We start from the raw sequence: 22,756 nt of genomic DNA, 5'->3' as shown, positions 1-22,756 counted from the left end.
ACACACACCCACGTCCCGCTCCTCCTGTGCCGCCACCGCCCCGCTTCCTGCCCGATCCCCACGCAGCCAGCCACACCCAAAAAAAAAAGCGCCGAAAGCAACACTTTCCCGAGGTAATCACTCTTGGCGGATCTACAAGTCGCACTCTTCCAGGGGGTCTGATCGTCACTTGAATCGTGTGCTCTATATCATTTCTATGAAAGTGAACATCGCTAGTCATGTAAATGGATTCTCGTCTATCAGTCCTTCCCAAAGCCATGAGATCTTTGTGCCGCCGTATGCATGCCCGTAGCTGCTATCGCCCCAACGAAGTACCGACAAGTGACAAGAATGCCTCCCCACGTCAGCGCTCTCCTCGCCAGCGTCTTGGTCCATCTTTCTCCCTGCTGACCCTTTGCACCGCTCGGCAGCGGTCCCAATAATGCGAGCTCCAGAGCGACCAGCACACCCTGTCCGACAAAGAAGGCCATCGGCCCAGGCACGAGTAGCAGCACCAGAACATACCACACAGTGGGAGGTGGAGGTAGCCAACGGGCTAGGATAATGCTGTGCATGCTGCCTGTGATGACGAATGCCCACAACTTGTTGCCTACCGGGTGACGACCTCCGGGAAAAAGGCGGCTTAAGCGCCAGGAAGAGCGGCGCACCATTGCGTGCCACCTCTTTCCCCAGAATTCAGCAGGGCCCTTTGCGAGCAGAGGCTGATTCATCATTGGCAACAGAGCGCTGACTGGCAGCACGCGTCTGAGGAGAGGGAAAGCAAAGTACTCGATAGGCCCATTGCTGAGGCAAATTAGTGCGCCGTAGAAGAGGACGTTAAAGGCCTGCACCAGAACAGGCATCGAGTAGAAGGCAGGTCCGGGCGGGACGAGTAAGAGGCGTTCGTTGAGGAGGCACGCCGTCATGAGAGATACCTTGCCGATTACGGAGAAGATGCTTTGATCCTCGGGCTTGCCGTACCGAGATGACGAGGGGTCTAACGCTGCTCTGACGAGGTCCTTGTGCGCCCACTCGAGCGCTCGCTGTTCTGTAGGCAAGATCCAGGAGGTGTGAGGACGGAGCAAGAATAGGTGGTCGCAGGCCCACAGCAATCTACGGAGAGAGAAGAAGTGCTGCGAGTGTGGCACAGCGTACCATTCCGCTTCGATGTCTCCGTAGACAGGGGAAGTCGTAGCTTTAGGCTCATCCGAGGCGTGACCATTCATCTTCGCCTCCCTCTTTTCGCCGTCTCTAGTCTCAGCGCTTTGGCCCTTCAGATCCAGCTTAACAGCGCCCTCCCATGTACCAGCCTGGCTCTTGGGCACAATCCACCTCGGACTCTTCTCTGCACCTTCCCGATCTACAAAAGTCCCACAAATACAAACATCTACAGCCTTTGCGATGAGATTCCATCCCAGCAGTGGCCAGAAGCAGTCCAATAGCAGCGAGCCAAAGCTGCCTAGCTCTGGCTTACAAGATAGGGCAAGGCTGAGGTAGAGGATCCCTGGTAGAAGTGTCAGACGAATCCATGCTTTGCCTTGGGAGGGGAGAGTCATGGAACAGATGACGAGGAGGAGCAGGATGAAGCTCGCAAGACCAAAACCTCGTAGAGCGCCGTGAGGCGGGGGTACTGCGTCCAGGGGAGGTGGCGGTGCAGGTCCTATGAGGACCATCTTGATCCAATTCCAGTCTATCATCGTGGTCATCCTGACAGAAGGTATGGACATAAGTGGTGATAGGGGTCAGGTTGGCTGCAGACGAGAGTGGGGTGATCCACTGTCTCCTGACCGATGCTCTCGGCCTGGGCGGGCCGATGAGGCAGTGCCTTTGCCTGTACTCCCACCACCTTGTGCCTGAAGCCCTCAGCCTTCAGCCTCAGGGCTGGTACGTGGCGTTCGAGGTACCACTATGGCCGAAGGGCTTCCAGTGGAAATTAGGCAGATGGGCGAATCAGGGCGTACAGGTGGCAAAGGGTGGGGGAAGATGATGGCTCGGGAAGCAAGAATATGTGCGGGCTGAGACCAACACCTTGGCCTCCACAATGCTCTCGCGCTTGCTTCAGCTCCGCCTCTGATCTGGGCCCCTCCCTGAGATCACACCTCAGAACGAAATGGTAGGATAATAAACTCGGAATGAGTGAAGAAGCAAAGTTAGAGGGACCACAATGGTGACTAAGATAGAGACAAAAAGTGAACAGTATGAGACAATATGAACAAGGCTAGATATCGAAATGCTCGGCCGCAATCTGAGGACGATTGAGGATTAGACGCGCCGCAATGCCTCGGAATAAACCCCTACTTGTGCCAATCTTAGACAGCCAACCGCTCGTACAGCACTCGGAAGGTCTTCAGGTTCACCGCGGCCACCTGGAGCATCCTTGCGCCCAACACGCGCACTTCGGAGCGGAGTGGATCCAGACCGGCCTTGGTGAGGGAGCGCTCCCATTCGTCGTCTTCGCCGGAGCAGACAGCAAGTGTGACACCGTCGACCGTTTGCTCCAGCTCTTCGAGGTCCACCGAGGACTTGCTGCTCGAGGGAGAGCATCGCGGCTGGCTTTTGGGGACAGCGCACTCAGTCGTTGAAAGAATTTGTGGCGCTGGTACAGTGTTGCTCTCTGCTACCGCTTCATCTCCTTTGTGCCTCTTTGCTGAGGTGTCGGGAGCATTCTCGGCTGCTCGCTTGCGCTGAGAGACGACCTCATTCGTCTCGTTCGATAACGCAGCAGCCACAACGCTAGCTCCAGCGACGGCCGAAGCACTACCAACGACTTTCTGTGCAATCAGCGAGCCGAGCACGCCTCGCAGTCTGCCCAGACACAGCTTCATCAGCGCCGATTGGGGTGTCAGGTTCGTCTGCAGCCAAGACTCGAGCATCGCAATCGTCTGCGTCGATGGTGCCCGCGTGGCGCATGTGGAGGAGATGCCAGCTGCCTCGTCCCAGACAGCACCAGCTCGGGCTGCTACCTGTAGCACAGCATCCTTCATAGCACTTCGCCAGCGCGGGTCGGTCAGCTTTGCTTTACCGCCTGTTCCGACTCCTGACAGGGACGCCGGCAAGTCCGGGTCGGCAGCAGCGCTGGATTCAGATCGTGACATAGCCGCATTGGCCTCGTTGAGAAGGCACCATACCTCGTTCTTGACAGACTCGAGCTGCTTGCTAGCTAGCGTGGCCGCAACCTTGCTGATGTTGGCACTTGTGCTGGCCGTGGCAGGGAGAGGAGCGGATCCGGCAATGGCTGGCGAGCAGCTGAGCTGTCTGAAGAGCATGAGGAGCATGTAGATAATCGTCAGATCTACGGCATCGTTGTGAAATGTCATCAAGCGGAAAGCGTCGAATTGGAACGTCTCCGGGTAGGCGGCCGAGTAGGAGTGATTCAAAGACGAGCTGGAGAGCGAAGGTCCTTCCGCTGCGCGAGAGTGCAGCGCTCGAATGTTTGTATCAGTACCGGGTGGGTCAAAGATTAGGCGTAGGAAGCCATCATTGTAGGCTTGTGAGATCAAGGCTGTTCGAGACTGCCTGCAATCAGCCGTGGAAGACTGGCTGGCGAGGTCCCGCCAGCTTGCGCTGAACCAAGCCGTGGTCCGATCAAGAGCCATTCTACTGCCAACGATCTGATCACGGAACCATCTGGCTTCGAATTCGACGGCAGTCTCGACCAGATATGGTCGTGCAGATCGCAGCTGATGGTTGGCGATGTCCAGCTTCATTAGCTCGAGGATCTCGAAGCACATCCTTAGGCCCTTGCCGATCCGGCCTCGCTTCGTCTCTTGTACCATCTCGTCGATCATCTCGTCGCGCATGGGCGCACAGTGGAGCTGAAGGACGGAAGCCAGGAAGCTCACCAAACCTGGTACGTCGAGCACCCCATGAGCCAGTTGCTGAGAGATGAAGACGGGGTCGAGGGTCGAGGCGAGGACAGAGTGATCGGATGAGACGACAGTGCCACCACTCTGACCGACGAGAGGAGTTCCAACACCCGCCATCGATGAGCCTGTTGGCGAGCGAGAAGAAATGGGGGAATGCGCAGCGCCATTGCTGCCAGGCAAAATTGACAGACAGATTGCTCGCAACTCCTGCACGAGGACCGGCACTCGAGAGGGTGGATTTTTGTCAGCAGGCAACTTGGAGCAGCTTCCTGACCCACTCTTGCTCCCTCTCGTCATGGCAGCGGAGGACACTTGCGATGCAGAGCGAGCAGCCACGCTGCCACCACAAATGCAAGGCAAGAGACGTTGTCCTTCGAAGCTTGTGCAGGTGCAACCAAGCTCAATCTCTCGAGTCACGGCCGTCCAGTACTTCTCACAGGCCTCCTTCTTCTTCTTGCCTCTCTCGCCATCAAAGTTGGGCCTGAATTGGACGTTGGCGTCAAAGACTACGTCGTGCCTCAATTGTGGGTTTTTGAGGATCTCGGCTAGATCAAGCTCGCGCAGTGTGTGACGAGTGATGGGTGGATGGAGAGGTGGCATGTAGACATTATGCTTCCTTCCAGCATCACGACTGCGACTCTGGTGCAGTACGGCTTCGCCGGTGTTGCTACTCGTGGCGGGCGCGATCATGATGGGCAGCGGACTTGGTGAGTTACTGCTGCTGGCGATAGAATTGGCATCGCTGACCGTCGCTCCAGGTCGCTGGAGGGAGGCCAAGAAATTCACCAAGTGGGGTGGCAGCATGAGGCGGTGTACGGCTGGCTGGATTAGGCTTTCTGTTGATGTCCTGACTCGCATATTTGGGACACTCTGGGCTCTTCTCAGACGAGGCAGTAGGCGATTGAGTTGGAGGGCGGTGGGTGCCTGGACAGCGGGCTGACGCTTGCGAGCGGCCTGACCATGCGGTGTTGGCCAGGGCTGGCGACCACGAGTTGCGCTCGTGAGGCCGGCCGATCGGCTTGCGAAGCTTGCTTCTGCTGGCGTCTGTGAGGCAAAGAAGGACGGGCACCGCATCTGCGACAGAGCAGTTCCCTTTGCACCGGCCACGTTGAACAAATTCTCCCTCACCGGCACAATGTATTCTGGGCGTGTCTGCTGCGACATACGAGTGGGAGCGTGCTGCGATCGTGAAGAAGAATCCCAAGAAGAAGGAGACGTCGTCCGGTGCTCCGACCGCTCGGACGGAACCAGATCCGCTGCCTCGTGAGCAGTGGGCAAGCCATGGTTCTCTGGGGCCACTCCAGAAGATGACGATGTCGTCGATTGAAGCTTAGCTGAGTGCTGGAGTGTATGTGACGGCTGATCGTGGCAGGAGTGGCCATCCGCGAGATTCGATTTCTGGTGCTGCATCCCAGTGTCATCAACGTGCTGAATACCGAGGGACTGAGAAGGCCTGTACTGGTACCGACGTCTTTTGCCAGGAGGCACTGGCTGCAGCTGAAATCCCTTCTGATCAGCAGGGGCACGTGAGCTGTTGTTGCACTGCAGAGACCCGCTAGGCAGACGCCTCTTCCGTCCAAGACCTTCCTGTCCCACGGGTCCAGCATCACTGGTTTCACTGTCCCCCTTCCACGGGTTGGGCGTCGGACTGCCCGACAGACCTCGATCGACCACCACGGTCTCCCAATTGACCCGCGAAGAAGCACGTCGAGGTCCTACGCTCCCAATCTTGGATTGTGAACCGACGTTCATTCGTTTCCTTGCGACAGTATGCAGCCCGCCGGCCTTCGAAGGCCGAGGGGGTGGGAACGACCAAGTGGACCAAGTCGTAGGATAGGGAGAAGCTGGCGAGGGCAGCGAAGTGCTGGCAGTCGATGTCTGCTGTACCGTGGACTGCTGCAAGGGTAGAAGAGCAATTTGGCTGCCTTGAGTAGTACTGCTGGGATGTCTAGGCGAAGAAGGCAGATCGGGACCCATGTCCTTGGTTGTGAGAGGGTGGGTAGGCATTGTACTTGTGTCGTGGAGGTGATCCGAGCTGGCAGATCTGGAAGACGGTTGGACCATGTGACCTCCGACAGCTATTATTTGCTCAGCTATGATGAGAGAAAGGCGAAATATCTCAAGGTGAGGAAGGGGAAGACTTCTGCAGCTTGTCCTGTGTTGCGACGACTCACCAAATGTTTCGGCCGTGACCGTCTCGGGTCGGCGCTGTCCACAAAGCGACCTTCCTGCCTGCTCTGGATCTGTGAGAGATGTTGCACCCCTCGAGTGTGACATCATGGAGTGATAGTCTGTCAAGTCAGGCAGCGCGAGGTGCGGCTCTGACAAGGGAGAAGAGGTGTGGTAGTTCGCCACGATTTCCTGCTCCTCCTCCAGCTGTGAACGGGGAGGCAGGTGAAGGTGGAGTCGCCCATGATGCTGAGGGTGTTTGTCCGCTGCATCATAGGAGGAGGATGTAGAAGAGGAGGAGAGGTGGCAGCTTCCACTTGCCCTTCTTGACGAAGAGTGGACGGCATTTGCGAAATTGTGGCTGCTTCCGCTGCCCGATGCTTGCACCTGATCCTCCGCTATACTACTCAAAGCTGGCGAACGCTGATGGCCATCTACCCCTGTCTTGCCCTGCAAGCCGAGCGACGATGACGACGACGATGTAGATGGAGATGAATCCAATGCTCCTGACATCGAAAGGCCAGTCTCAGTAGGAGGCCCGCCTCCACTGGTACCGTCAGCGCCACGAGCGCTACCATTGGTGGCGTGGTGGACGACGGCTGCTGCTGCGTTGCTAAGGGTTCGCTTGCTCTGACGATGAGAAGGAGGTGAGCTGCCAGAGGGCAAAGACGAGCTTGAGATGCTTGGCGAGCGATGACGGAAGCTAGTGGTGGACGATGATGCTTCGCGAGCTTCGGCAGAGCCAGAGGTCATGATTGAGAAGAGTGGTTATCAGAACTGTCGAGAAGGAGTAAAGGGGGAATAGAGGTGAAAAGGGGGAGACGAGGTACCTGGTGTGATAGACCGGCTGAAGAAAAGGCTGAGGAAGGGCAGTGATAGAGCAATGCCGATGAAAGGTACCAGGCGGCCAATGAGTTCGCCGGGGGCAATTGACGCCAAGTGAGGCAGGAGTTGCCACTGTTGCCGCCGCCGTTAATTGCTATTGGCACCTTTGGTACGGCAATTGAAGGCGAGGATGAGGAGTGCTCGAAGGGGCAACGAACAATGGTAGGAGCTTAGTTCGAGGTGATCATCCTCAGGTGGTGACGGCTGAACTGGAGGAGGGGGGAATCCCTAATCGGCTGACTGAGGGAGACAGGCTCGGAGCAGGCCGTCCGTCCGGTACAAGTGACGGACTGGGGTGTGGTAGCAAACTTGGCGTTGCACCCTGTTCCTTCGTTCGTTCGTTCGCACACACGTACGAGGGATCTTCTGGAAAGGAGAGTCGTCAGCAACGAGGATGTGATGTGCGAAGAGGGTCTAAGAGAGCAAAAGGGGATGGCAGGGGCAAGGAGGAGGGGGTGTGGGACCGGGGGATGCGAGGAGGCAGGCAGACGGGCAAGGCGGGGCTCAAGCGGTGACGACGAGATTCGGTAATTGTGATGGCAGTGTGAGTGCGGCATTGGCTGTGGCCCTGGCCTGCGTCTGCCATTGCCCTTGGACGACTGATCATCAATGTCCTCCTCGGCTTGGCGGAGTCGGGCCTCGAGGGCGACAATAAGACACAGATCCAAAGGGCGGCAAGCAACAGGTAGGCAAAAGGCAGAGGCCAGAACAGGGGGGCGTCCAGGTCCGCGCCCAAATTCAGATTATGATCCGCTCCCTTTCCTCGCTCTCACACACACACACACATTACAATTCAAGAGGCCGAGGTGGGGGTGGGCGCCGAGGCCAGGCGGGAAGGCACTGCATCCACGCAGGACACGCACATTGAAGCCAAGCCATCTCCTCCTCGCCACTGGACATTGGTCTCACCTTGCTTGCGTCCCCCCTTCGCCAAAAGGGGCTCGGCAATCGTCTCAGGATCGAGCCACCACCCCTTCGCTTCCCTTGCCGGCCTTTAGCGAGCGCCACGCCAAACACGCATTTCCAAAATGCAATGCAAGGCCCTGAAGGGCAACTGCATCACATCTCGTACGTACTTCGTCCCATTCCTCCGAAGCCAGGGGCTGCGACACTCATTGCCTGTCTGACTGCTACCGCGACGCAACCGTCCGTCAAACGGGATGGAAGTTGGCTGATCTCCGGCGACGTGCGAGGAGTAAAAATGCAGCGAGGATGTAGTGTCCAAGCCAGTGTTTGTTTCGTACAGAGCTCAGCTCGTGTCTCACTTTGAAAGGGGGCAGAGATGACGCCTCTTGTGCGGGTCAACGCAAGCGGCGTGCGTTGGTGGGGGGGCTCGCGGGCGTGGGTGCGGGCGCGGGCGCGGGTTCCCAATATTAGCCGACGATATTGCGGGCCAGTCGCAATCGTCCCTCAGGTGCGGCGCCGCCCTGTCTCACTCCACCCACCACACTCAGGCACCTCAGGCACATCCGTACCTTCCCACGCGAGACCAACGCTTCTCGACGGGACGCCTCCACGTCGTTGCCTCGTTGCAAGAGCGGATTGAGACAACGGGAGAGGGCGTCCAAGGCCCTTGCACTGATCCTCTCTGGATGCTGACAGGGGTTGCTGCTCCCTGCTGCTCCCTGAATGCCGTATCCGTTCATATGTTTCAGCCGGGTGTGAGACCGAAAAGAGAGAAGGCCGTGGACAGCAATGACCTGCCACCGCTCTCGGCCATGAGCGTCTCATTCAGGCAGAACGACCTCGCTGCGTCTATGCCATGTCAATTGCACAAGGGCAAGAAAAGATGTCATCGCTTCCAACAAATCGATCGACGCGGGCAATCGGCGGCAGGAGGATGCGGACGCGCCGGCAGTCACTCACTCAGACCCGCGTGCGGAAAGAGCCCAGTCTCACCTGGAACATCACACTCACCGCTTCGGATTCACATCACTACCACTTTCGATCCGCATAGGGTCCAAATGACAGGTACATACCGAAGCCGGGGACAATGAGATCTCATCTTGTGTGGCGCTCGATGCCGACGTCGCTCGAGTCTTGATAGCGTCGGGACGGATTTGGGTGTACCGATAGGAGCCTCCAGCCCGCTTGATCGGATCCGGCTGATCGCTTTCGACCAATGCATGACGGTGTCTCAGCTTCAGGACGTCCCGTCTCACGACATCCTCTGCTCGCTTCATTGGCTCTCACAAAGACGGAATTCTGCTGGGAGTTGTTATCACACGCTACGAGTACGCAGTCACAAAGTACAGCTACGGAAATTGTTGTTTATTGCCACGACGGGATTTTTTTTTGGCTGGCCACGACTAAGATGAAAGAAATGATTGATGAAGCCACGACACGAACAGGGACAGATCTCTTAATTGTCACTGCCAAAGGGCGGCTGGGTGAAAGTGATGATACGATGAGCCCGCTTGGGCTTCACCAGTAGAAGTGCTCGGCGCGTCCACCCATGCGTCGACCGCCCTCTCGACCATGATGACCGCCTTCGAAACGGGGGCCACCAAAGCGATGATGGTCATCCTCTCGTCTGTGGCCTCGCTTGCCCTCTCGACCTCCCTTGGCATGCTTGTGTTTGTGCCTGTGCTCTCGCCCGTGCTTCCTCTTCTTGCCTCCCTTCTCGCCTCGGGAGGGTCCTGCGTCGTTCTCCTCGTCCGCCGCATCGTCTTCAGCGTCTGCCGCTTCGGGAATGGCAGTGAGGTCCTCGGCAGCGGCCTCCCCTTCTGGGATAGCCACAATTACGGGAGTACCATCGTCGGCAAAGCCAGCGACGACTATTTCTGCGTCGGAACTGTCCTCGTCTTCATGATGATCGTAGTGGCACTTGCAGTGCCTTTTAGAGGTCTTGTGCCTCTTTGCATGGGGACCATGGTACCACTGAGCATGCTCAGGGTGGGCAAAGTCAGGTTGTCGGTGATGAGAATGTCGGTGGCGAGGGTGATGCTTCCCCGGGCCGAAGCCGGGGTGCGCTCGTCCTTTACCCTTGCCCTTGCCTTTGCCCCTGCCGTGACCTCCCTCACGCGGGGCGTCGGGCTCGCTGTCGGAGGAGTCTGACTCAGACTCAGACGACGAAGAAGATGACTCGCTGGCGGAAGAGAGGCTCAAAGTGGCGTCCTCTCGACCAGCCTCGTCCATCTGAATGATGTAGGCCTCTTCGTCACTGGAGGAGTCGGAAGAGGAGGTACCGCTGGGCTCGCCTTCGACGGGAGGCTGCTCAGCGTCTCCTCGTCGGTGGTGACGACCATGTCGACGGCCGCCCTCATGGCCACGAGGGTGGAAGCCTCGTCGACCGCCTTCGGGGCCAGAGCAGCACTCGTGGAAGCCATGGTGACGTGGTCCGCCTCTGGGACCGCGGCCCATGGGACCAAAGTGGGGTCCATGCTCACCTCGTGTGGCGAAGTCAGGTCCGAAGAACCCGGAAGGTGGTCCACCACGAGGTCCTCCGTGGCGATGACCACCCCGGTGGAAGCCTTCTGGGCCGAATCTGCCCATGCCGTGACGCGGAGGAGGTGGGCCGGAGAAAGGCGGTGGAGGAGGACCGTAGTGGTGCCAGTCGGGCTCGCCATGGAAGCGAGACCTCTCGTGGAAATCGCCGAAGGGAGGCGGGCCACGGAATCGTCCATGATGGGGAGGACCGCCGAAACGTCCGTGGTGAGGAGGTGGAGGAGGGCCATCGTAACCGGCAAATCCGCCAGGTACCTCGAAGGCATACTCGGCGAAAGAAGGAGGAGGACCACGGTGGCGACCTCCGTGACCGGGCTCAGCGAAAGGAGGGGGCCCTCGGTGGCGACCTCCAGGGTTGGAAGGACGATCCATAGGGCCAAAGTGGTGGAAAGGGTGGAATGGGTAGTGGGGAGCTGGGTACGCAGACATGATTGATGTTTGAGTGGGTGAGACGGGGAAAGAATTCACATCAGCTGCTCTCTCAAGAGACCTCCTTATATATCCCTCCTCCTCATTCCTTCACTTCTTCCAAAGCCTTGCTCAGTCGAGGTACAGACTGAGCGTCGGCAGCTCAGTCCATAGCCGTCCGCACCGCTCGGCCGGACCAGCTGAGCTCTCCGCCACGCCCACTTCACCCCACAGCTGTCAAGCCCGATTAGATTAGCGGAGCTAGCGAGACCGTCATTGCCACTCAAACCCCTAGGAGCTCTTGTTCATCCGGGGACCTCTTCGGCCTTTGGGTCTAGACTTGGCTGAGCAATAGCGATGTAATGAGTCAAGGGTGAGAAGAGCTCAGTTCACGGGGCAAAATTGTGCAGTGCCTGCTTTCCGGCAGCACCGCCCGCTGTGCCGGGCACAGGCCGCCACTCGACGCGAAAATTCTCATCCCATCCTTCTCGTGTGAGCCTTCTGCAGCAAAAGAGAAATGCGAAAACGGTGGCAAGATGTCGTCAAAGTACCCCTTCTTCAGGCTGCACCAGATGAGCGTAGATCAGCCGTGGGGAAGAGCTGAGAAAGTAGAAGAAAAAGAGATGCCCCTACGCGCGGGGGGGCAAAAAGTGATGTCGGTAGGCGGAATCGAACAGCCGTCTCCACGGGAGCATGTCGAGGTTGGATCCGAAGATCCGAAGGCCACAACATGGTGTACTAACCACTATACTATACCGACGTGAGGACTGCTTGAATCAATGTACGTATATATACCACACCCTGGAGGGGCCTCAATTGCGTGAGGGGCTATAGGTGTGCAACGTCTGCCTTTCTTCCTTCCGACATACTCATCTCATTGCCTGCACCTGCACCTGCATCTTCGCATCACCTCCCCTCTACCCTCCCCCTTTCATTCGTTCACCCACCCACCTCGCACGTCTTCACAATGGCCGTCCGAGCCCGCTCGCGCATCGTCATTGCCCGACTCTTCTCGTCTGCAGGCACAGGATTTGCCTATACGACTGTGCGGCCGCGTATTGCTGACCGGTTGGTGCTGATGAAGTATGACCCTATTGGTGAGTAGGAGTGGTCGAGGAAGTGGTGGGGACGGGGTGGATGGATGGATAGAGGAAGGGGGCTCGATGGGAGGTAAAGTGGGGATGGGAAGAAGGGGGGGGGGAGGAGCAAGAGCAGAGCGGCAGTCGCTCATACCCTATCCTGTGTCCACCTTCTACTCCCTCTTCCCCTCCTCTTTTGCCCGCCCGACTAGTCAAGCGCCATGTGCTCTTCCGAGAGCGAGGAAGCTCCAAATCGTAAAGCTCCCGTTCGTTACTTGGAATCAGTGGAGGGAGACGAAGGAAATAGCTTGATCGAAGTGAGAAGAAGAAGAAGGACCAAGATGAAGATGTCAAAGCAAGGGACTCTTCAAGCGAAAGGAGCATGGAAGAGATCAATAGGTCTACCGCTGAGAGCGGACAAGATTACCACTAGAGGTCAGGAGATCGCTCCTGATGAGCGTAGGAGGGAGGAACGCTCGTTCCGATCTGCAGAGAGCGCAGACAGGACGATGCTGGGGAAAAGAGAGGGACAGGCGAGGCGAGGGGCAACGACCCCGTTGTACAGTACGACCACAACATTACACACATATACACACCAGCTCAATTGAATCACTTCTCCTCACTACTCGTGCGCTGCTAAGGGGAAAGAGTGAACACGATGTCGTGTGGCTACGTTGCGCATCGAATATCGAGACTCTTGCGTCCTGTACGAAACTGTAGCCCAGCTTGCACGATTTGAGAGGTGCACAACAGGTCATCGGAAACCTTCTGGTATTAGAGACAAAGAAACAGACATGGACAGATGGACACACAAAGAGGGGACAGAGCATGTAGCAAGGAGGCAACGTCTCTCATCCCCTTCACCTTTGCAAACCCTTCCCCACCCTTGCACCCCGCACACGATTCCACCACTTTCACCGCCCCTTGACAGCTCAGCCACATCGCGCTGCGCTTCCACTCTCCGTTCCCGCTCCTTTAGTACACCCCAGGGATAATCTTCCAAGGCACCTTTTCGCAGTACTTGTCCCAATCATCTCCATACTTGAGTCTGCAAGCATCATCATCCCGAATCTGTCGGTGCACGAGCAACACAGTAAAGTAGATGATGTAAAAGTAGGGAATGGGAGTGGAGAATCCACAAGGGAGGGACCAGGCGAGTCCCATGATCAAGTCGCCCATGTAGTTTGGGTGACGAGAGCGTCCCCACCAACCGGAGGTGATGAGCTTGCGACCACTCGAAGTGGTCATGTACTTGAGGTTCTTGGGGTTGTTGCCGCTCCTGAATTGGTTCTTCTCTCCGTTGGCAACGCGGAAGATGTAGTAGCCCAGGCCGTTGAAGGCGAAGATGGCCAGGGTACCGGCAATTCCAAGGTACACGGGGTGGAAGACGAGGAAGCGGGCTTGCAGGGTGTAGGTGAAGGGCACCCAGGTGAGGTCTCCTACGCTCAGCATGAAGCCGAAGCCATCGGTGGTGATGTCCATGGTGGTGAGGATGGCGGGCTCGTTCCAGAGTCCGTCAAAGACGTAGGCGCCCTGGAACAGAAGGATGAGGAACATCGAATCGGTAATCTGTCCTTCCTTGGCGTACTGCGCACAGGCACAGCTGATGTCGAGGAGCACCCAAAGGATGAGTCCAGGTCGCAGCTCATTGAAGTACTTGATGTCAAAGGTGCCGATTCGGGGGTTCAGCTCGCGGCCGAGGAACCAGTCGTGGATGAAGTTGCCAGTGTTGGCAGCCTTTGCCAGCAGACGGTCCTCCTGGAAAGAGACAGCATAACAGTAGATGGCTTGTGCGACCGAGTTGAAGAGAGAGGCAGTGACGAGGCCCTCCCAGTGATCGTACAGGAGGGTGAAGCTCTCGGGTCCCTTGAAGGCAATCAGGAGAGCAGTGAGGAAGAGAGACAGGACCATCGTGGAGAAGGCTGGCGAGAGACAAGGAGAGGCGTTGGGTGTCTGAAGTCAGCCTCAGACCTCTCTCATGATTTCTCTCACGCTAGCACGGCTACTCACCATTGATCTTGTACTTCAGCTTGACGCCCGTTCGCAGCTCAGTTCCCTCGACCCAAGGGCCAGGCAACACAGCCCAAGCGAGTACAGTGAAGGCGTACCATCCAAAGTAGATGGCCCATGCCTTCCAATCAAAGCAGCTCTTGACTACTCCTTCGAGCATCAGATCAAGCGAGGCCCTCCAGTTCTCAGGGGGGACAGCGCAGCCCGCCTCTCCATTGCAGAAGTAAAAAAGTCCATAGGAGGTCAAGGGTACTGCAGTCGAGACGAAGAGGCAGCCAAGGGGTCCGCCAAATTCATAGTGCTCCGACTTGGGAGCCAAGACTTCCTTGCTCTCGCTGGGGAATTTGCCAGTCGCAACTGCGACCTTGTGGGCTTCTGAGCGAGTGACGCGCTTGCCCGCGGCGGGGGAGGAGCTGTTACCACCACTCAGGGCAGAGGTGACGGCCGAGGCATGTCCGTTGGACTTTGAGTCTTCGGTGGCCATCTTTCGAGGGGAAGAGGTAGAGGTGGGCTTGCTAGCAGCCGTCTTGCGCTTCTTTGTGGGTGTGGCAGTAGGGGTCGCAGCCGGCGTAGCGGCAGGGGTTCCAGCTCTGTATAGCAAGACAAGGGTTGATGGGGGAGGACGCGAGGAAGAAGGGGCAGGAGTGTGAGGAGACTTGATCTTCCTGGGATGCAGTGCCGCCAGCGAGGGACAAGAGGTACGGCAATCGGGACGGAAGTGGATGGATGGTGGGTGATGGTGACGCAGGCCAGGAAACGAGGGAGCAACGTAGCAAAGACGGAGGAAAGACACAAGGTGCAGCGGTAGGCGGCGCCTTGGCCTTCCTCTTATGCCATGCGTCTCTTTCTGGCAGCAATCGTCCAGACGCACAGCCCTGCATAGGCATACATGCGCGTACGCCTACTTGAGTGCGTCACTTTGTGCCTGCGTCCGCATCTTCTTCCGGCTGTGTCATCATGTTCGTCCTGCCCCGCCTGCCTACGGAAGATACAGACTCCTATTCCCTATTACACTCCATGGACCGTCCATAATTCCGGCCCCAGAAAGAGCGGAACGCGTGCGAGGAGGGCTGATCTAAAAACGCGGTACCACCTTCTACCGCTTTGCCCCTCTTTCCGTCCATCCGCACCCTTCCGGCCTAGAAGCCTCCACCGTGTATCCATGCAGCCATCCTCAATGCCAGTACACTTCCACAGTCACTCACCTCGTCGTTACCATCTTGCTCTCTGAGCTCGTGGTAAAAGTGGATGCAATTGGATGCAGGTGGATGGATGGGTATTCCGGCGCAGGGGGCAAGGGCGGCAAAGGCGCGACCTAATTGCTCGACGTCAAGGAGGTCAGATATGAGTAGATCTACGTGTACGAATGCCTACTCGATCGTGTCGAGAAAGCTTGGAGAAGAGGGGTACGGCAGGGGAAGGGATGAGAGGATACAGTGCAGTACACGCTACCGGGAGGAGCAAAAGGGGCGGAAATGCTGCTGCATCATCATCACCCATTCATGGCTCCACTCGTCAGTCCCTCAGCCCCTAAGAGGGGACACGGAGTGTTTTTGTCAGAAAACGCGTGGCGGAAAGGATCAACCGCCCAGACTGGCCCCCCCGCATTGGGACGGACTGACTGTAGGTCATTCCGCGGTGGAGGGCGCAGGCGAGCGAAGGATGACGGCGAAGACCTGAACAAAGCTCGAATCACACACGATTCCACGCTCAGAGCCGTCGGCATTGCATCGATGGACCGTTTTGGCAAGGTACAATTTCATCGCAGTGGTACAAAGCCTTTTTGTTTGAGCTCAACCAGAATGGCATCCCCAACCGTCCCACGACTCTTCGTCAGCCGTGGAGAAATCGCACTCAGTACCGATGACAAAGTCCAACCCCAACCACTTTTCCAGCGCCAGCGCCACGGCATTTCGACTGCTGACCGTGCTAGTCTCCATGGTACTGATCAACGGCTCCATTGCATTCATATAGTAGAGGCCCTCATCGGGCGTGATCGGTGGGAAGACGGTAGTGGGGTGCAGCTCAGGGTAAGCATCCCACTCTTGGCGGTACACCCAGCCAATGGTGTCTGCGCCGATGAGCTCGTCTAGCTTCTCGTCCGAGAGAGGCTGCAGGCTGAAGATCTTCACGAGGTGGTCTTGAGCTGCTGAGGAAGACCTTGCCGGCAATGTGGACATGTAGGTCAGAGAGGTGAATTCGAGTTCCGGACGCTTGGCGGCGATAGTCTCAGATCCGAAGTGGCCAAAGTGATACCACTTCTTGTCTACCTTGGGCTTTGCAGGTGCATCGGCCTTACGCACGGCTTCATAGGTCGTCAGGATTGCCTTAGGCACGTCTGAGCCTTGGGTTCGACCAAAGTACTGGGCGCTGGGATGTGAGGCGTTCGTAGCCAGAAGGGTGACGTAGAGGTGGACGTACTTGTTGACCGGGATTGTCGCCTCAGTGTTGAGGAGAGTGATCCCACCCGCGTGCCAAGGTGTGCCGATGAAGACGGCATCAAAGAGCCCGCCCCCGCCCGCAGCTGTACCGACCCACCACTTGGTCGAGCCATCCTTGCTGGCTGTCACTTCGCTCTCGGATACGCCGGGAAGCTGTCCGGCTGCGAACGCCTGGAACAGCTCCTTGGAGTCGTACTTCACTAGGCCAGTCACCTCGCCATGTTCACCCAGATGGACTCGAGCGTCGCTCCTGGCAATCATCTCTTCGAATACACGATGATTGCCACCCTTGATGCCCGTTGCCCCGGAAGCAGCCAGACTGACACCTGCACCCAAGGCATGGATGGAGTCTGTATTCTGACCATAGTTGACTCGGCTAGCTGCTTCAATGAGCTCCTGAGTGAAGAGCTGCGAGACGCCCTTGCCGTAGAACCAGGACTGGGCGTCTGCACTGGCCGAGTCGGATAGGTTCAAGTGCTTGGCCATTTTCTCAATCGAACCCCACGGGTAGCCGCTCTCGGTAGTGTTTGCGCTCTTCGGCCGGTGCAGAAAGGCCGGATCGTACAGCCTGAGGAATTTGTCTTTGAGCTCTGTGACCAAATTCTTGGTGGTGATGGGGGAGTAGCCGTATCGCCAGAAGAGCCGTGCTGATGACCACCAGGAGCCTCCCAAGTCATCGAGCACGAATTGCTGTCCGTCCCAGACTCCTGTGAGAGAGTCTTCCTCCCCTAGATGGGCTGTCATAGGCAGGCGGAAGGTCTATGATGGAGCCTGCTGTTAGCTCACGTCTCGCGGAGGTACATTCCCCGCCTCCTGTCCTGCGGCTGCTCACCTTTGCTGCCCTCTCCATATTCTTGTTGACCTCAGCAAAGATGCTAGCCCCCAATTCTACCGCCTCATAGTGCTCCTCGTCATCGAAAGGGTAGGTGACCTTGACCCTCCCACCGATACGCTCCTCCCTTTCGTACAAGTGAAGCTCGAAACCTTCTTCAGCCCTGCCGAGCTCGTCTAGCTTTTGCTGGGCTCTACTCAGCCAGTAGGCAGCAGAGGCGCCTGATGGACCCGAGCCGATGATGGCAATTTTGCGCGGCCCAGATGAAGCAGAGGACGAGCTAGTGGAGCCGTGGGGGGCAGAGAAGACGGTCTGGCGCTCGGGATTGGTATTGGCCGATGCGAGCTGCGAGGCAGCCAGCAGCCAGCAGCCGAACAGACCGATACTGCGCATGATGTTTGCTGCTGAGAGTGGTGTGGGCCGTACGTAGCAGCAAGGATTGCCAGCAGAGATGGCCAACGACGAGGTTCGTACGAGGGGACAAAGGGAAGTCAGGGTCTCACTCGCTCACGCCATTCTTGTCCGGATCCCTCGTCCGTGCGAGGCGGCGCACAACAGACTCCGCTTCCGCTCCGGCTTGGCGCTGCAGCTGCCTCTTGGCCTTCGACCACCACTGCCTTCCTCGCCACTGACGACTGCGAGCGACACCTCCCCTTCCTCCCTCCTTGGTAGCATCGAGCATGGGTCTCTTCTCTTCCTCATCCGAGCCTCCTCCGGCACCCGTCACCTCATCACCGCCGCCGCGATCCCAGCAGCAGCAGCAGGATGAGCAAGATAACTCCAAACCCAAGGACTGGATCTCGGTCATGCCTGGCAAGGCACCTTCGAAGTTCTCTGACCCATGTGCACACGCGGCCAAGGCGAGCATGAAGTGTATGGAGAACAACTCGTACGATCGAGGAAAATGTACAGAGGCTTTTGAGGAGTAGTGAGTCTTGTCGGGGTGGAGGGTGACGGCAGGAGAGGGAGAAGGGGAAAGGCCCTGGTTCGTGAAATGGGTAGGAAGCTTATTGATTTCTTACCTTATGCCTTATGCTCGTACTCCACCCCAACCAGCCGCGAGTGCAAGAAGAGATGGGTATTGCAAAGGCGGCACGATCGAGCTGCTGGTAGGCAAGGCGCATGGGATTAATGGGCCCACCGCCCAACTTGCAAACGCAAAAGCTCCTTGGGATCTACTTACCCTCACCCTCACCTCTCAGGTCAGATACCGCACGTCGGCCCGCCTATCTCGCCATCTGTATTTCTAGTGCTCGTCCGCCCAAAAGGTTTGCTCTGCACGGTCTCCCTTGCCAAATGTATACTTCACACACACTCGCACTCGTGCGCAGGCATGGGTGGCCACAACGGTCACAGAGCAACAATGAATGGGAAACGATCCGATGTGCTAATTCATAATGCTAATAGGTACAGAAGGTGCAGTCTATCATGTAAGAACCCACGAAGCTCTCTTGGCGTATCACTCAAGCACTCGACTTCTCAGTGCCAGCCGCCTCGTCCAGCTGCAGCGTGACCTCATCCGTCTTGGTGCTTTTTGCCCTCCTTCGATAGTAGATCCTCTTGATCCACTTGTAACCTTCTGCGATAGCGAAGAAGAGAATCGTCGCAACGACGACCACAGCCCATTGCCAGTCCGGGTAGGTGTGCAGGAAGACGACGTCCCTTAATCCGGGAATGAAGACCAGGGGGAATTCAAGGACTATTCCGATGGTGATGATAAGGAAGAGGAGCTTGTTTCTGCCCCAGGTGCCGTACCACCAGCGAGAGTACCAGTGCCCCTGCTCGACACCGTTAAAGAAGGAAGCCTCCCCGTCGACGAGTTGCCAAGCCAGCAGCAGGGACAGGTTCACCATGACGCAGAAGGTGGCGGCTCGAGACTGGAAGACAGTCTGGCAGGATGGGTTATAGCCGGCGTTGCAGTCCAGTCCAAAGTCGGCATCGCCAAAGGCGAACTGGCAGATTAGGAAGGTACCCAAGCAGAGGGCAGCCATGATCAGACCGTAGACGACAAGGTCGATGAAGAAGACGTTTGTGAAGATTCCTCGCTTCAGATCAGCAGGGGGTCGGCTCATAGTATTGAGACGTGCCTTTTGCATGCCCAGAGCCATAGCAGGAGCAGAGGAAGTGACGATGATGACCCACAGGACCTCGAGTGAGCTCAAGGGAAAGACGGAAAGCCCACTTTCATCTTTGAAAACGAGTCCGATGAGGAGAACACATGCTTGGCAGATGTTCTGGCAGAGCAAGTGAAGGACAAAGGCCTGAATGTTATCCGCCAGACGTCGACCCTCCGAGATGGCATTTGTGATGCTGGCAAAGTTGTCGTCACTGAGAGTCAAATCGGAAGCGTCCTTTGCCACGTCGGAGCCGGCTTGCCCCATGGCAATACCAATGTCACCCATCTTGAGGGCGGGTGCATCGTTGACACCATCTCCAGTCATCGCAGTGAGACGATTTCGTCGGTGAATGGCTTGAATCATCGAGACCTTGGTCTGCGGTGTGCAGCGGGCAATGACGGCTGGTAGAACAGGCATAGCATCAATCTCCGACTCGCTCAGCTTGTCGAAGGTCGAAGCGCTCATGACGAGGCAGTCTGCAGTCTTTTTGCTGAGCATGCCGTCGTCCTTGGGTACGATGCCGATTTGTCTTGCAATGGCTGAAGCGGTGGCAAGGTGGTCACCGGTGAGCATGTGGACGGCGATGCCAGCCTCCCGACACAGCTGCACCGCACCTGCAGACTCTGGCCGAGGAGGGTCGTACAGACCGACAAGACCAAGGAAAGTCATGTTGTGCTCCAGATCAGCTCGCTCAATCTCTTCGCCAAGAGCAGCTTCCTCATCTGAGAGGTCTCGACGAGCCACAGCAAGTACTCGCAGGCCCTGCGAGGCGATCTCCTCCATCTTCTGCAGGATCTCGTCGATGAGCTCCTTGGACTTCATCTCGACACCTTGGCCAGTCGTGATGTCTTTGCAGCAGTCGAGAACTTTCTCAACGGCTCCCTTCATGAAGCCATGCGTCTTGCCGTCACCCTCTTCGTTGTTCTTGAAGACGACTGCCATTCTCTTGAGGTCAGATGAAAAAGGCATCTCGCAGATCTGTGTCCAGCGAGGGGACTCTGCGCCCTTCTTTGCGAGGACCTGACGCGAGTAGCCAAATCTGCATGCAAAGGTCTGGATTGCACACTCGGTAGGGTCACCATGTGCAGTCCACTCCCTCTTTTCTCCATCGTAGTAGACCGTGGCGAGGTTACAAAGAGAAGCAACGGTCAGGAAGGGTACAAAGTTTGTGTCCGAAGAAATCTTGTCGGCGCTTTGCTGTTCCGTAGTGACTTCCTCCCTCTTCTCGCCGCTCACGCGCTCGACCTTGCCCAGGGTGGGATTAAAGGCCTCACTCGTCTCTTCAACCTCGTAGTTGCCGCTTCCAGGCACCCAAGCTCTTCGCAGGACCATTCGTCCCTGAGTCAGAGTGCCCGTTTTGTCGGAGCAGATGTCGGTGATGGAGCCCAGAGCTTCAAGCGACTCGAGCTTACGGACAATGACATTTCGCTTGGCCATGGCTCGTGATCCAGTCGATAGGCAGATGATCAGGACGGCGGTGAGCGAGGCTGGGATGATGGAGACACCAGTCGCGACACCGTAGATTGCGACTTCCGAAGAGCTCCACGGGCTCACTGAAGCGCCGAGGTTGGCGAGGAAGACGATGATGGTGAAGAGAATGGCGCAGAGGAGGAGGAGAACAGCAAGCCAAGAGAGTTGTCGCTGTAGTGGTGTTCCCCTGGTCAGGCCGAGGAAGTGTGCCAGGTGGTCCCACAAAGTCAGGACGCCGGCTTGTGCGTATCGATGAGGACCAGCCTTACCGTGCGCATTGCGCTTCACCTCTCGGATCTTGCGACCCTTTCCAGCTCCTCGGAGAGCCTCGGCTACCTTGCCCACTTCGGTAGTCATGCCAATGGCTACGACAACTCCGAGGGCTCGGCCCTTTGTGACATTGGAAGAGCTGTATGCCAGGTTGAGCCGGTCTCCCACACTGATCTCAGGTTCCTCACCACCCTCCTTTCCGTAGCTGAGGGCAGCGTTCTTCATGATTGGCTGACTCTCGCCAGTCAGCAGAGCCTCGTCGGTCTCGAAGTCGCGAGTCTCGATGAGCCTCACATCAGCAGGCACTGTTGAGCCGACGGAGAGCTCAAGGAGGTCGCCAATTGTCACCTCGTTTGCGCCAATGGTCGCAGCAGATCCTCCACGAATGACACGTGCTGTGGGAGACGCCAAATTGCGTAGAGAGTCCATGGTCTGCTCGGCAGAGTATTCCTGCCATGTACCGATGGAGACGTTGAGGATGATAATCGCTGCCAGGACGCCCCCCTCGATCCATGTTTGAATACCGAAGGAGACTGCCATTGCCAGGATGAGGCAGAAGGTCATGGCATTGGCAACTTGTCGAACGATGATGGTGGTGAGTGATGCACTTCCCGCGCTCTCAAGCTCATTGCTGCCGTAATCCGTCTGAGAGAAAAGGAAGAAGTGAGAATACCTCAAAGTCAGTCTCGCAGCCTTTGCGTAGAACAGAGGTCTTGCTGACTATACTCACGTGCCTCTTCTTGACGTCTGAATCGTGCAATCCTGCCTCTTCGTCTGTAGCGAGGGCCTTCAGGACCGCCCGAAAGTGATAGAGGTGAGGTGCTCTGAGTGCCTCCTCCATCGTTATATCCTTCACCGGACCTTCTGGCGAAGTCTGTGAAGTAGGAGAAGCGGGTAGGTTGCTGCTTTCGCTCAGTGGGCTCTTGCAGGGGGGCGACTTGCGGTCTTCAGAGTTGCGCCGGGTTGCCACCTTGGTGGCATCGGAGCTGCCAGTCATAGTCTCGCTCCGTGAAGGGAGAGCCATGTCGATATTATGCGAAAGACTAACGAGAGAGTCTTGGCGTGTATATGCTAGGTGGGATAGCCTGTGCGTTCGAGTTGTGTTACGTCTGTAATCAGTGGGTATGGACACAAGACGATGTTCGAGGTGTGAGGAAGGACGAGGGCTGATCCAGGTATGCCAAAACTACTGGGGGAAGGGAGGAAGAAGGCGTCTTTGCCGAAAAGCCTGCTATCTTATACTTGTCGCGAGACCTATTGTCAGCCTTCCTGTCGGACCATCGGCGTTATCATCGCTGCCTCTTTCCCATCTCGCCACCATCCATCGCGTAGGCGTGGCAGCTGAGGTGGACATGGTCCCTCGCTGCCTTGCCTCGCCTAGAGCAGGTCAACCTCCGCGGACTGCCGTCTTGGCGTGCGTACGAGGTGCTGAGAATGTCTGGGTATCTCTTGGCATTGAGCCACGCGATGACGGAGCGAGGCAAGCCTTGGATGATCCGGTCTTGGAGATCCGCCCCGCGGTGAGTGCGTAGTGGTGATCGGGCGGATAAGAATCGATTGCCAAGACTCGAGGTGTGTGGAGAGGAAGTTGCCGGAGCCACGTGGCTGCAGCACTAGAGGAGAGCAAGGCTTTCTCAGTGGGCGAACGTCGCCGGCGGCATCCACTGCAAACGCCTTGTTCTCCTCCGGTGCCGACATTCAACGTCACCCTGCCACTCCACTCCGCTGTCCTTCTCTTTCTCCGCATCGGACTCTTCTCCGTCGTTTTCCTTGGCCGTCATTT

At 57.2% G+C, this 22,756-nt stretch overlaps 8 protein-coding genes across 8 annotated transcripts; 2 read left to right on the top strand and 6 right to left on the bottom strand.

Moving 5' to 3' along the window:
- Nucleotides 1–56: 56 nt before the first annotated feature.
- Nucleotides 57–2,016, bottom strand: BCV69DRAFT_64002 (hypothetical protein). Its single transcript, XM_025495421.1, has one exon. The coding sequence runs from the start codon at nt 1,704–1,706 to the stop codon at nt 240–242; it is 1,467 nt and encodes a 488-aa protein (XP_025345986.1). The 5' UTR covers nt 1,707–2,016; the 3' UTR covers nt 57–239.
- Nucleotides 2,017–2,288: 272 nt separating this feature from the next.
- On the bottom strand, nt 2,289–6,767 carry BCV69DRAFT_300978 (hypothetical protein; the record flags this gene model as incomplete). The annotated part of the gene is made up of 2 exons (XM_025494512.1): nt 2,289–5,938; nt 6,020–6,767. The coding sequence occupies 2 exons, from the start codon at nt 6,765–6,767 to the stop codon at nt 2,289–2,291; spliced, it is 4,398 nt and encodes a 1,465-aa protein (XP_025345985.1).
- A 2,556-nt stretch (nt 6,768–9,323) lies between these two features.
- On the bottom strand, nt 9,324–10,775 carry BCV69DRAFT_278696 (hypothetical protein; the record flags this gene model as incomplete). Its single annotated transcript, XM_025491213.1, has 1 exon — nt 9,324–10,775. The coding sequence occupies one exon, from the start codon at nt 10,773–10,775 to the stop codon at nt 9,324–9,326; it is 1,452 nt and encodes a 483-aa protein (XP_025345984.1).
- Nucleotides 10,776–11,646: 871 nt separating this feature from the next.
- Nucleotides 11,647–12,361, top strand: BCV69DRAFT_284800 (hypothetical protein). Its single transcript, XM_025493175.1, has 2 exons — nt 11,647–11,851; nt 12,046–12,361. The coding sequence occupies exons 1-2, from the start codon at nt 11,722–11,724 to the stop codon at nt 12,090–12,092; spliced, it is 177 nt and encodes a 58-aa protein (XP_025345983.1). The 5' UTR covers nt 11,647–11,721; the 3' UTR covers nt 12,093–12,361.
- A 447-nt stretch (nt 12,362–12,808) lies between these two features.
- On the bottom strand, nt 12,809–14,327 carry BCV69DRAFT_288317 (putative ERG24-C-14 sterol reductase; the record flags this gene model as incomplete). The annotated part of the gene is made up of 3 exons (XM_025493617.1): nt 12,809–13,755; nt 13,844–14,174; nt 14,208–14,327. 3 exons carry the CDS (start codon nt 14,325–14,327, stop codon nt 12,809–12,811), a joined length of 1,398 nt encoding a protein of 465 aa, XP_025345982.1.
- A 1,220-nt stretch (nt 14,328–15,547) lies between these two features.
- Nucleotides 15,548–17,596, bottom strand: BCV69DRAFT_262887 (hypothetical protein). The gene is made up of 2 exons (XM_025490726.1): nt 17,117–17,596; nt 15,548–17,043 (listed from the first exon to the last, which is right to left on the bottom strand). The coding sequence occupies exons 1-2, from the start codon at nt 17,507–17,509 to the stop codon at nt 15,637–15,639; spliced, it is 1,800 nt and encodes a 599-aa protein (XP_025345981.1). The 5' UTR covers nt 17,510–17,596; the 3' UTR covers nt 15,548–15,636.
- Nucleotides 17,597–17,796: 200 nt separating this feature from the next.
- Nucleotides 17,797–18,300, top strand: BCV69DRAFT_314381 (hypothetical protein; the record flags this gene model as incomplete). The annotated part of the gene is made up of 2 exons (XM_025495110.1): nt 17,797–18,044; nt 18,173–18,300. The coding sequence occupies 2 exons, from the start codon at nt 17,797–17,799 to the stop codon at nt 18,246–18,248; spliced, it is 324 nt and encodes a 107-aa protein (XP_025345980.1). The 3' UTR covers nt 18,249–18,300.
- A 279-nt stretch (nt 18,301–18,579) lies between these two features.
- BCV69DRAFT_288315 (sodium ion P-type ATPase) lies at nt 18,580–21,814 on the bottom strand (the record flags this gene model as incomplete). The annotated part of the gene is made up of 2 exons (XM_025493616.1): nt 18,580–21,618; nt 21,704–21,814. The coding sequence occupies 2 exons, from the start codon at nt 21,812–21,814 to the stop codon at nt 18,580–18,582; spliced, it is 3,150 nt and encodes a 1,049-aa protein (XP_025345979.1).
- Nucleotides 21,815–22,756: the final 942 nt, after the last annotated feature.

This window comes from Pseudomicrostroma glucosiphilum (genome assembly GCF_003144135.1).
Source record: "Pseudomicrostroma glucosiphilum strain MCA 4718 unplaced genomic scaffold BCV69scaffold_14, whole genome shotgun sequence".
In the NCBI taxonomy this organism is placed as follows: Eukaryota; Fungi; Basidiomycota; class Exobasidiomycetes; order Microstromatales; family Microstromataceae; genus Microstroma; species Microstroma glucosiphilum.
Note: the sequence above shows the minus strand (reverse complement) of the source record. Positions and strands in the feature narration are given on the sequence as shown.

Excerpts from the sequence above, each read along its gene's own strand:
- BCV69DRAFT_284800 (XM_025493175.1), top strand. The coding sequence starts at position 11,722 with ATGGCCGTCCGAGCCCGCTCGCGCATCGTCATTGCCCGACTCTTCTCG. Across the intron at positions 11,852-12,045 it reads GATGAAGTATGACCCTATTG|TCAAGCGCCATGTGCTCTTC; the intron begins GTGAGTAGGAGT and ends CCGCCCGACTAG.
- BCV69DRAFT_64002 (XM_025495421.1), bottom strand. The coding sequence starts at position 1,706 with ATGTCCATACCTTCTGTCAGGATGACCACGATGATAGACTGGAATTGG.
- BCV69DRAFT_262887 (XM_025490726.1), bottom strand. The coding sequence starts at position 17,509 with ATGCGCAGTATCGGTCTGTTCGGCTGCTGGCTGCTGGCTGCCTCGCAG. Across the intron at positions 17,044-17,116 it reads ATATGGAGAGGGCAGCAAAG|ACCTTCCGCCTGCCTATGAC; the intron begins GTGAGCAGCCGC and ends GCTCCATCATAG.